At 44.1% G+C, this 13,160-nt stretch overlaps 1 protein-coding gene across 23 annotated transcripts in view; it reads right to left on the reverse strand.

Moving 5' to 3' along the window:
* HDAC4 (histone deacetylase 4) overlaps positions 1–13,160 on the reverse strand; it is a 415,745-nt gene that overhangs the window by 242,617 nt on the left and 159,968 nt on the right. For all 23 annotated transcript variants that reach the window (XR_008467801.1, XM_054209794.1, XM_054209784.1 and 20 more), the window contains one exon: positions 7,975–8,096. Coding sequence is in view for 22 of the 23 variants with exons in the window: in XM_054209794.1 (XP_054065769.1) it covers positions 7,975–8,096 (122 nt within the window). In the remaining variant the exon portion in view is untranslated. The remainder of the gene's footprint in view (positions 1–7,974; positions 8,097–13,160) is intronic.

Genomic DNA, 13,160 nt, shown 5'->3' on the forward strand with positions numbered 1-13,160 from the left:
AAGTGACCTACGGTGGCCACAACTTTTGGGGACAATCTCCTTACATTAAAAAGAGCTCCTCCCAAAAAACCCTACAGGCTTTTTAAACTCAAGAACTGCAGTGAATTTTACTGAAATGTAACTTGTTAATATACAGAAGTCCCAGGTGGGTCAAAACAGGCATGGTGGTGTCCCCTCCACCCTTCGTCAGTGTCTCATGAACCAGCCAAGCACTTGGTTTTGAGCTGCAAGCTGTTCTGTACCTAGAAACCTTCCTGTCACGGCAGTGATGACCAAGCCCATGCCCTGCCCTGCATGCTCTGTGCAGTTTGCCTTCTTCCCCCTCCTCCTCGCCCTGTCCCACAAGCATCTCCCCCTCCTTTTGCCTGACGTTGGGCTGCTTCTATGGAATGAAGCGACCTGCCCTACCTCCAGCCTCCTCCTGCCCTGGATACTCTTCCAAGGAACTGTAAGAGAGCAACATAAACCCAATAAATCAATCTCACACTGTCACACGTGGCTGCAAACTGCTGAAGGCCAGGAGAGAAGCCAGTAGGACATGCCCCCAAAGACACACAGCTTCCTGAGAGCTTGGCTATTGTGTTTCAGTTTGGAGAAATCACTTTAAGTCAATGCTCTGGATATTGTTCATGCGGTGGTCGTGGTGAAAGCTGTCCCACAGAGGACAGGCATGCACCCATCACGCTCTCCTAGCTCAGACTTCATTCTCCTTTCTACTAGATGCAGTGGCCCAAAGGCCAAGTGTCTCAGCTCTGGCTAGAACAAACCTGGGCGCATATATATATATGTACATGGGCACACACACATAGAGGTGACACCGTGCACACTGCTGGCAGTCCCCGTGAAGCAGAGATGGAGCTGAGAGGACCAAGAAGGAGAAGGGCAGGTTCACTGAATAACTGAGGGCTAGGTCCTGGCCCTCCTGGAGTCCCTGCTCCCCAAAGGTGACACTAAACCAGAAGACTTTGTTTGGTCTTCAACTGGAAGAGGCTTCTCCTTTGCCGCACCCTTGACAGTACTCCTCAAGAAGTGCTTTGATGGGAAGTGCTGGCTTTCCCCCCACGGAGCCCCAGTTCTCACGCCAAAAGTGCACCTGCTTTGTCAGAGCCCTGCGCAAGGAAAGGGGGTGCCCCCTCCTTCTGCCTCTAGGCAAACCCCAGCACCAGAGAGGAGCACCCACGGAATGTGGTTCACCGCCGCCGGCAGCATTCTACTGCATTTGGCACAGCTACTGCTTGTGCCTAAGAAAAACAGGGGAGTGACAGCATGCATTTAGACCTGGTTGTCAGAAGAAATGGAGGGACAAAAGGAAGCATTTGCTGGTCCTCCAACCGCACTTTGGTTTGTTGCTGCTCTCTGAAATTTCAGTGGGCTGGTCTGAAGGGCTATTCCATAGCATCACAGTAATAAAGTAGTTTTTGTCTTTAGTAAGTTATTTTCGGATTAGAGAGACTAACATCCTCCACTTGGAGCAGGAAAGTGTATTTATAACACTAGGGATTTCTCATGCAGGTCAGTGCCTTTTCTCGGCAGAGCACACCCACGAGACGGTGCCTGGGTCCCTGGGACACAGTGAGTGCCCAGACCTTGGACCATGCCAGCTGGAAGGACAATGTGGGTGGGAAAGCAAAGATGCTCTCAAACATGAGTGATACCCCATGCCGTACAAAGCTCAAAGATTTTCTCTAAATTATACTCCCACACTATACCAGGATTTCAGCCTACTCTATTTTCCTCTAAACAATCTTTGTCATAAAACAAACCACTTAAAACATTCCAATAATCAAGACCAACTCTGTGAGGTAGCATGCCTTTCTTGACAAATCCATCGTTTTAATTATTGACAAATCCTTTCATTTTTCCCTTTTCTTTCTTTTAAATGCAAGAAGTTCAGAAGAATTTCACCTGCTTAGCTGCAAATAACAACCAGCCCTGTGCTGCTGCAATAATGCCAGGTAACCAACAACATCACAGCATGCTGGAGGCTTTCCTCCCACAGGTTCCTCTCTTTTGCATGGAAAAAGAATATTAGCAAAGAGGAGATGGCTAGTGACAGCCTGCAGGATCCCCATTGTGAGCCAGCAAGTGCACACGGTGCACCAGGGCTGATTTGTGGTGCCTGGCAGGGAAGGACCACGCTGCCTGTTCCACAGCTGGCCCTGGAAAGGCAGCAAGTGATGGGGACCCTGCAGCCTAGGTACACCTCACCATCATCCATCTAAGTGTAAGTTGGGGCCTAGAAGAAGTCATCATTCCCAATCTGCTCGTGCTCGATTCAGCCAGAAGAACGACATCGACCTTTTCCATTTCTTTTAGGAGGCTGGTGGGCTGGAAGCTGAAGCGGTTGTCAGGACCTTTAGCAGGGGTGATGGATTTGTCAGATTCCTTCTGCAGTAAGTCCAAAATGGTGACAAAATTCAGGGAAATCATTGGCCAGGGCAGCTCCCCAAGTAGCAGATGGGCCAGACTCTGCCTGTTTACACCACATATGGGCAAGTACAAGGAGAGGTCTCCTTTTTGTTGCATTCTTTTACTCCTTGAGGGACGTCACTGCAGCAAAAGGGTGGACAAGCCATGGTCTAATGATGCCGAGCTAAAAACTTCTCCTTGGACCTTTCCCGCCAGTCCTTAATGGTGTGGGCTGTGAAGGTTGAGGACAGCTTTTTTTTCTTTACCACAAGCCCTGAGACACAGTAATTGACCTATAACCAGTTTTCCTTGTTCTGTCATGACTTGTACAGAAGGCAAAAGACATTGCTGGGATGGGAGGTTTTCAAGTAGAACATTTGCTCTTCCCTGGTCCCCAGAGAAAAGCAGCTGAAAGAGGGGTCTGTGATGCTTTCTACTCGCCACTTCTCCCCAAGTACATACCATACACACGCTCATTTACTATCTAGGCAGGAAATTCAGAGACAGATATGTGCCAAAGACGCCTTTGTAAGCTCCCAGCCTGGCATTCAAATTCAGCCTAGTTTTGGAAATAGTGTGAACTCGCAAGCTGAGATGCTATCCCCCAGCTCTGCAGTGAAAACACATCTAGGACGACAGGAATCCTTCACCTCCTTAAAGTCTTCATGCCCATCAACGTCCTTCTGATCTTCACCTCCTCAGTGCAGCCAGCTGTGACAATGGAGGTAAAGGAAAAGGCAGGACTCAGAGCCTCAGCGATGCTTCACAAAACAGTGACCGCGGCTGCAGCAGCCCTGGGCCAAGTAGCCCCAGGAACTGAGCCAAAGACACCAAAAACCACCCACCCATTGCTCTTGATGGATGCAGGAGGTCTCTGTTTGCGCAATCAACCACAATGGTTTGGCAAATGCCAGAGGGTTGAGAAGTACAAACAAAAGAAAGACAAAATGAAACAGCAGCACATTCTTGATAACATCAGCTTTGTCAAAAATCCCACCTCTGCTGACAGACCTCTCAGGAGAAGGGTTTAAAGACCAGCAGCCAGCCCAGGGCAGGGGAACTACGCAGCAGAGAAGGCACACATCCCTCTGGCATGGGCATGAGGGTCGAAAGAGAGCAGCTGTCTTGGGAAGGGTTTGCTTTATCCACAGTAGGAGCAAAACCACAAGGAGATCTGAGTCTGCATCACAACCCACATAGGTCCTACAGACGCAGCCATTTTTACACTTGGAGTACATCTTTTACAAGTACTTCAAAACAAACGCGCTGTTTTTCTCACTTTGGGGTCACGTTTATACATAGACACAGGGAAATGTTTCCAGTTCGTGCGTCCCAGCAAGCTGAACGCATCTTGGCCAGTCGAGTCTAGCAGGTGCCGGGTTTGGCAAAACTTCTTCTGATTTTAACGACAACTAATTGAAATGCTGTGGCTTTCATTAGAAGTCCTGATTAGCTGTCAAGTCCAAACGAACATGAGGAATCCTTACCCAACCTCTATGCAGGAGTAAGTGGGAAACCTAGTGTCTGACGGGACATGGTCCAGCCCCGCACAGGATGTAAAAAAACCAAAACCAACCAAAAAAATCCTAGGTAAGTAAGAGACAAAGCGTGTTAAAAAGTGAAATAATTCTCTTCAGTCTTTTACAAATCTTAATGATGGTGGTTGTGTCAGCTTTCAAATTAAGAGCATGTTTTAGTATGTCCACTGCTCAAATTCCAAAAAGCAAGGAACACCATGAACAACCCGGCTCCTCGGGAGAAAATGAGGACACCATATTCCTTAGAAATGCAAAAGTGGAGAGCTATGTTAAAAATAACTTCAGCAGCTCCAAGAAAGCTGTTGACAAACAACTCTTGGGGTTATCAAAACAGGCTACAAAAGACTGCCCCAACCCAGACTAAAATAACTCTGAAATGATTCTCCAGACATTTTTCTTGGAGGGTCCCAGTACAGCACACAATGAAGCTTCATTAAATTTGGAAGACACCGACCTCGATTTGGGGGCAGAAAAGGTCATTTCTGTTTTCCACTCTCAACAGCTGTCGACAAAATGCATATGCTAAAGGAAAAATATATATAATAAAGGAATCTACACAAAAGGGGAAATAAAAATCCTTGTGTTAATCCAGTTATTTAAGAGCAAAACATGAGCAGCACCAACCGAACCGTTCTTAGTTCATCTAAAAAAAGGAGAGCCCCAAAGCGTTTAGATAGAGGGAACTGAGTGAAATGCATCCCTCAGCCAGGCTAAAACCAGGATTCGAGCAATTAGTAACTGCACCAGCCAGCAGCCTGACAGGGATTTCATGCAGAAACCAAATGGCCAAGGAACAGGAACATAATTCAGTAAAACAAATCGGACAGGGTAGGATTTCAGCGGACAGGATGCATCAGAAGCATGTTGCAAGCACCGACTGTTTCCCATGCTGAACATTTTCCAGCACTCAAGACGTCACTCATGCACACAGCTCCTCCTGCCACCGCCAGGTCACCACATCTCTCTCACAGCATTCCCACTCGAGTTTTAGACTCGCAAGTGATCGCTAAGCAAGCACAGAGGGACAACCTGTGACCACATCATGATGCTTTAAATAAGAGTAGAGGAAGGTAGTATTTTCAAAACCCACTGCAATGGGTACGTATCCTTCCTGAACAGTTTCTCAAACGTGCAGGACACGCTGGCAACTCTGAAAATGCACCCTTGAAGAAACAATCATTCAAACTGCCTTCCCGCAGCCCCTAAGTCACCCTACCCCTAACGATGACGTTGGTTGGATTCCAGGCTGGTAATCAGAACTATATTGTGATGGACTCTGTTATTTGAACTGAAAATATTTAATCAAATTTAATAAAATTTGCCTACACGATATGGCAGCTTTAAATTACAAACACAAAGCCAGAGTTTTGCCTGGTGCCAAAAGTCTGAAAAGCTCACCCGTAATAAAGAACTTTATTTAGGATGGGCTCCAGCCTTCCCTGCCTTTTGTTTACACCAGACTGTTCAGGAGCCTTTCTTCTCCAAGCAACTTAACATTCTTGGCAATGGGATTTCTCCAGGATATTGCTGTGCCAGAGACTGAAGTGCTGTTGCGTTGAAAGGAAAATAAAAGAAAACAACAAAAAAAATTCTCCCCTGAACCTTGCAAGTGAACTTATATGTATCACAGACCAGGCCCCAAAAAATTAATGCTGGTCCCCAAAAAGAACAAGCATCAGCATTCTGGAAAAAAACAAAATCAGCTCAACACCTTCCTGTTTTAATACAACAATGATTTTAATTGCTTCCATTTTTAATAATGTGATTAGATACATTGATCATCCTTAATTCAACCTGCGTGACAGGGCTCTTATTCAGCTAGAGTCTTACTGAGAATTCAGTTTGGGAAGCAGCAAAGGGCTGAGATGTGTCGATGCTTTCCTTCTCCTGCAGAAATCCCCTTCCGTACCACTGGGACCAAGAAGAGCGACTGATCCTCCAGCTCAATCTGAGAAGCAAGGTCCCCTGCAGTGATGAGCAAGGGAGGTTCTGGAGGACGTCAAAGCCCATTTACGCTGTGAGGATGCTAACACAACAAACAGATCACCTGGTTTCACAAAGTACAGGAAAGAGCTAAAAATCTCTTGGAATGATGCAGGCCCTAGGCAATAGGTATGATGTCAAGGGATGTTTCCCTGCATGGAAAAGCTGCCATTTCCCAGAGGCGCCTGAAAGCCTTCAGCAGAGGAGAAGCAAACGGCAGCAATGGCTGTTAGATCCCAAGCTTGTGTTTCTCCTCCCAGGAAGACATGTAGGCCAAGCACATCTTTGTGCTTCTCTGGCTCTAGAGCTGCAGGAAGTCTCCTTCGAGGGCAGTCCTCCACCAGTGCTCACCTTCCCTACAAAAGTCCCGAAACCCAGACAGCATCACCTCAGCTGTCATGGGCACTGATGATGCAGCAGCATCTACTGCACCTAATGGGGTGATTGGTCTTTCATTTTCTAGAAGCAGAGATTAGAGGATGCCCTACCATTCAGCAAATCCAGTTTTCTAAGCTCTGTTTTTGGAGTCCTCCAGAAAGGGCACAGTCAAAACTACCACCACCAAAGGTACAGGGCGTGCCCAGGAAAAAACCCATATCCTGGAGAGGGTTTGCCCGTTTTTGATTGACTTCTTGTGCAGCTGAAGTGTTTGGCACTTGTCACCCAACCCATCATGCCGGGTGAGGGGGAAGACAGTCTACTGCACAGCAGATGGGAATCCATCCACAGATCCATCCAGCAGGCCAGGTGCTATAGTCCAGAATGAGAAGTTCCCAAAAAGGTCTTTTAATGTGCAGAACCGGGAGGCAGGAGGCACAAGGCAGCAGTGTGGAGATGTATTTTTTTCTCATCAGAGGGCAAAAGAAGAAAAAAACCACCCAAGTTTACAAAGTTAACAAGAATTATGTTAAACCGTTCACTGCACCAAAGATCTGCTCTACTTCTAACTATTAGGAGAAGTGCCACAAGAACACCTACATGTGGCAGAAGGAAAAGAAGGGGCTGCCAGCTTTTGGGAACTGATTTAGGGCAGCCGATTTGAGCAAAGACTGTAGTAAATCCACAGGGAGATTTGGTTAACACACTGTCATCATTCCTTATCACAAGGGCAACACGCTTTTTGGCTACTGGTGCTCATCCCTCCCCATTTGAAGATCCACAAAACATACCTGAGAAACAGCTAGGCAGCACCTGCCGCAGGTGTGAAGTTCAATCACACCCCTGCTTTCTTCTTACCTCCGCTCCATCTTTTCAGAAAAGTTTTTTTTCCTATTCTGAAGTGATTCCCAACGCAGAGCACTGCCTGTACCACCCACACGAGCAACATTGCTCCCCAAATCAGGATGAGCTCGTCGAACCTCAGCAATTCCCTGAAGGAAGCAGCCAAGGATCACGAGCTGGCCAGGTCAGAAGCTGAGGCTGTGTTGGCTTAGGCTTGTGATACGTAGCTGAGGACCACAGCCAATCAAAACAACCTGGTTTACATAATATATAGTTGAGAAATAACTGACCTGCTTAGCCACCATGCAGGGAAAATAACCTAACTGAGAAATAACTGTCTAGGTGTGAACCAAAATCCTTGCAGGAAAGTCCCAATGCTTTGACTGGCAGAAACATTTTGATTTATTTTAAGTATAAACTTGTATATAAAATGCAAATCCCAGAAGAAATGAACTTTTCTTGGTACTTTTCTCACTCAGCAAAACATACTTCGACTTCAGACACCCAGATTTCTGTATTAGCTTTGACTTTGTGAAAACATCTCACAAAAACTTTGACACACAACTCCACTGTCTTCCGCCTGCAGTTTTGCAAGTTTGCATGCCCAAAAGCAACGCCAGCCTCCCTCTAACACTGTGTGTACAGTGACAGGCCAAGGGGGAGAAGGATGGAGCGGGTGCTTGTTAAATAAATCACCCCACGAAATACAGCTTTTTGGTACCGTACCTTTTTTAAAAAAATAAAGAATTAAAAAAAAAAATAAGAGGACCAAGTGTCACAGCAAAGACAGTAGGCAACACAAGAAAATGAACGTGAACACTACCTGTTTTTCTGAGTGGGAAGTCATCTTTGGAATCATACATCCCCAGTACAGGGTGATTGTAGGTGCCGGATACACCACTTTGGGGTGGGGAGCTCTGGTCCAGAGAGCTGTGCTGGGTCTTCCTGCACAGAAGGGAAGAGAAAGAGAAGGGAGAACCTTTACAGCAGTGACACACACAGGGAACAAGTGCAGCTTGTCTGTTATCTCAGTGGAGAAGAGCCCAAGGGAAAAGATCTGCGTAGTGGCTTACTCCTTCTAGGCACTCACGTGAAAAAACTGAAGTCTTATATACAAGGAGGTAAGTAAACATATGCCTAACTTTTAGTATAAGAATTAACCTGTTGAGCATGGCTGAATTCATTAAGGTATTTAACCATGAACATAATTTTAAGCTTGTACTTGGGCTGGGTTTTGCTAAGTCATATCCTTGAAGCTAAGTGTAGGTGGTGTTACTCCCCTCAACCATAGCACGAATGAACAATTTCCATTCGTTGAGTAAAACCCAGACACAGTAGGCAAAGCCTAAGGATGAAACAAAACCGAAGGCTGAGCACAGGAGATGCCACACGTTTAAGTTGGCTAACAGCAGCCATGCTGCACAGGTGGCCTTTTGCTTCACTGCCTCCCGACCCAAGGGCTGAGCAGAGATAGGGCCAAAGTACTCAACACCTTCCCAGATTAACTTCTCACAGCTGATAATTTATAGCTTTGTTTGAGCAGGCTGCTGGAAGTAAATTACAGTCTGTTTGCTAAGGATATTAAATAATGAATGAGTTTTCTAAGCCTCCTACCAGTTTGTTGGCTCCATCTTTCCTACTTAATGACTTGTGCCCAGCTTTGCCATTTCTCAGGAGCTCTACCAACCCCGATCAGGACAGATTTTGGGAAGCCTCCAGCCTGTGCATCTTAGCAGAGTAGCTACATCAACAGAATTAATTGATTTTGCACTACAGGTGACAGCCATATGGCTATCAAACAATCTTACATTTTACGTTTAAATAAACAGAATTTAAACCCCATATTACTTCTTCAAAATACTGAAGAATATGGGACAACAGAAAGTGAGTGCTTTGCCAAAAGAAGCGACGAATTGAAATTTTACATTGCTTAATAAACAGGCATGCTTGGAGGTCTTGGTTAAAAACATTCTCCTCAAAAGGTTCTTTAAGGAACCCAAATGAGCCGTTCCCATTTGAAAATCAAACCAATTTATGCAATTCCTTGAGCAGTATGTTCTGAAAGCTCAAAGCAGATGTCGGCTGTTTGGTGAGATACAGAGCATCGATTCCACTACAAGTTACACCCTTCAAAAAAATAAGGGGCTAATGAAACAACAGGAAAACACATCGATTTTCTACATGATCTTGTTACAAAAAGCTCTGAAAAGTTTATTTTAACATCTACATCAAATTTTCCTATACCCACAGTTCTTACCAAGCAGTGGGATTGACTGTGGTTTCCTAATCGTCCCCCCTTTATATTCCAAACTTCTCCCTACATACAGGCAGAATAATTTTTCAGGTTCCTACACAGTTGTTTTTTTTCATGAGCATTCGCGTGCACCGGTGCTCTTCTACATTTGCACCAATAAATGCCCACATGCACGCACAGTTTAACCATCACCTGAAATCAAAACAGAAGCAAACTGAGAAATATTTGAATCCCTCCCGAAAACAGAGGTGGCTTTCTCTGCCTGGCTCTGCTCACACCATGGGAAGGCAGCACAGAGAGATGTTTCACAAACAGGACGGCCGGACGCTGCAAGCCAAGAGCCCTGAAACCCACCATCTCACACAATGACATTTTTTGCTCTTGCCTAAACAAGCAATAGATTTTTCTTTTTTTCTTTCTTTTTTTTTTTTTAAATCATGACTTAAGCTGCACAATCATGTACATTGAGGCTATTTTCATCACTTTGTTAGGGAACATGCAGGAACTCAAAGGGCCTGTTTAGATGTGCTTTGGGGTTGCTGAATGACAGATATTTAACTCTGCAAACAGGAATACATTATATTGCCCCAGAACTGGGCTCTGACACCCTACGCTGCTTTGAGCAAAACGCACTGGTCTGCGTGCCCGTTCAAGAATTTCAGAGGTCCTGAAAGGGATGAAATTGTATACTAAATTGAGTTTGCAGGCATTCCTGAAAGCACATACCTTCACATAACACATCCCCTGTTCTTTGAGCTCTGAGGTCCTTCGAAAACCCGTGCGCGCAGCAAAGCATGCGTGATGCTTCAAACACATTCAGGCAACATAAACTGAGTATATATTCAAACACATGTATCTGTGCTAGAATGTTTTTTTGCACAGAGACTGCAGACATCTATGTACATTGGAATAATTTAGTGTGTAATTATATCTCTCAACCTCCTTACCATGCAAATACTCACTTAAACTCCCTTCCATGATTGCTACCACCTTGAGTGGCTACTTCCCAAGAGCATTTCTTACAGCTTCCTAGGGAAATAAGGGAAATAATAGCCCTGTTTGCTAAGCCCTCGTGCTCCGTCTGTGTTCCTGCTAAGCCACTCTTACTTATGTTAAGTATCTTGGAGTGCAAAACCTCCCAGGAGCAGGGCTGTCCAGCGGGTTTAAATCCACAGGAGTGACAGTCTGACGATGAAATTTAAGGGAACCTCTTGTGTTGTTGCCTATCATCAACGTAATCTGAAAATTATAGTCCACCAAGCTATTTTAAACAATTACATATAGAGTGGAGCTGTATATATATTAAACAGAGTTTCCAAAGTGGCTTGAACGGCACGGAGCTGAAGACTGAGCAAGACCTCTGTGAAAGCCTCCAAGAAACATTACTGAGCGTTACCAAGTTCTTTTCTTTTGTTTAGTAGATCCTTTGGACTATGACTATATTCTTCAAAACTTCTGACACTGGGCACCTTTTTCACCTCAAGGGTTGATCCGCACATGTACGTGCGACAATGCCCTTTAACATCAGTGATTAATTAGAAAAGACCCACTGACTGTAAACACTCATTGTTGCACCAGCAACCGACAGTGCTGAATGAAGTTCAAACGAATATAAGATACTGAAGGCAAAAGCATCCGGGCATTTCAGTGGACAAGCAAAGCCTGGCCCAAAGGGGAGGGACAGCTATTTCACATGTCAGCGGAACATATTTCATATCACAGCCATTGATGTAGAACTGTTGTGGTGCTCAATACCCTTAGGAGATCTGTTTTTTCCAAGTAATGCTTTCAATTCTTTTTTAAAAAAAGGAATTCACAAACCTTAATAAGACCAAAGGAAGTGCTTAAAAGCAGGCGTGTCATTTAAAAGACTATTTCAGCATCTGTTACCACTTAATTGACTTGCCTGCTCACAGTAGGAGCATCAAGTCTATCTTCTGCAAACCTCGTTTGTGCGTGTTAAAGACAAACACCATCCAGTTGAATCACATTAGAAATACGTGCATACATAAATATCTCTATAACTGAACTAGTAACCTAGGGGACGCCATATAAATAAACACTAATATGTAATTAATTTAAAGGTTTTCTCGCTTTTAAAAAAAAACACATTTTTTTAAATAGAATGTAAACGAAAAATCCTCAACTTCTGCCGTAACAACTGAAGGGGGCATTTAAAAATCCTCCACTGAAAGGTAAGACGCTGTAGCCAGGCAGCCCTGCTGCCCAGCTGCCCTCCTCAAAGGCCGAGCAGAACCAGCTCGTGCCCGTCTGCAACTTTGACAGACGCTTAGAAAGACTTGTGAGGCCTTGGAGGCTCTTTCTTCTCTCTTCACATCTTCTGTTAGAAACCAAAATACTGATCCTCCCCAAAACAGACGGAGGGAAGAGGAGGGGATGGCAAGCCTGATAAAGCCATGAGAAGAAGGATGGCCCCTTGTGCAATAGTTTGTACGTTGTCTCTACCTGTTGGCATCCCTGGAGCATCACAGAAAAGGGATGTTTTGACTAACGTATGTCACAATAAACCTAAATGATATATTGGTGCTCAGAAAGTTCTCAACATTAGCTTAAAGCGGGAAACGCACTGAAACCTTAAAGATGACTTATGACCCCTGGCCCTATAACATATACGGATGTTACAGACCGTTGCTCTTTGATTCATCTCTGAATGCTGGATTCTTGGTGAAAAGGCAGTTAAATGGAAACTGTGGAAAACATAAGGAATTCAAATCACTCCCAAAGTTATTTTTCTCTTTTCTAAATTCACTGGTGATAGCAATTCTCTGCCAGGTTTCTCTAGGGGCAGAGGATCAAAGGTTTTGGAAGAAAGTACTTATTTACTATCCTGAATTCTAATTGACTTAATACCACTTTTGCATTAACAGGCATTTTAACCAACTGGAAAAAAAATGGAAAACATAGTGGCTCGGAGAGATTTCAACTGCCTTTAATAAAATCCCCACATTTCTTGGTGAGTCTCAATTAAGAACATTGGAAAACCCATTATCTAAACTGATAAAAAATGACTCTAAAAAAATCTAAAAAAAATCTAAAAAATCAGTTACCCAAACTGATCTAAAATCAGTTCTCTTGACTGAAATTCAGTCTCTCCTATTTCTTCTGCTGTCCTTGATACCGACCTAGTGGGCCTTAACTATTATTACCTTTGCATAAACTAACAACCTTTCACTACTTTACCCAGTCCCATAACCATACAATTTTCAAGTCTCAGATTAGATTTTTCAGAGATGGATTAAAACTGCTCAATCTCACCCTACTAGAATAAAGTTTGAATTTTTGTGCCAACTATACTTCAGCATTTATGTACTGGTTCATAGCTGATATATCTTTCAAATTTAATTTCAGCTTAGTTTCTTGAATTCAGAAACATCTGGCTATAACCCCATCATCCCTGTATACATGTTAATTTCTTAAAGACTTAAAATACTGTCAGACACTCAGCTTGAACACAAATTTCAGAAGGTATTCCCAAAATTGTAACAGTGGAAGTCTTCAAATCATCTCAAATTTTTGGATTTTCTTTTATGCGACAAAGAAGTGAAGTTCTGGAACTGAAATTTGTGCCTTGTTAATAATGTCATCATTTATATTTGCTATTTGGTGCATTTGAACTAATCAAAGCTGTCACACTCTGTTCCCGTGTCATTATAACATCAGCTGTTGCCTTCTCACCCTGCACGACATTTGGGTTTCCGTGAGACCAACAGTTGAAAATTTTCAGTTGAAAAGGT

Source organism: Rissa tridactyla, chromosome 7, assembly GCF_028500815.1.
Source record: "Rissa tridactyla isolate bRisTri1 chromosome 7, bRisTri1.patW.cur.20221130, whole genome shotgun sequence".
Lineage (NCBI taxonomy): Eukaryota > Metazoa > Chordata > Aves > Charadriiformes > Laridae > Rissa > Rissa tridactyla.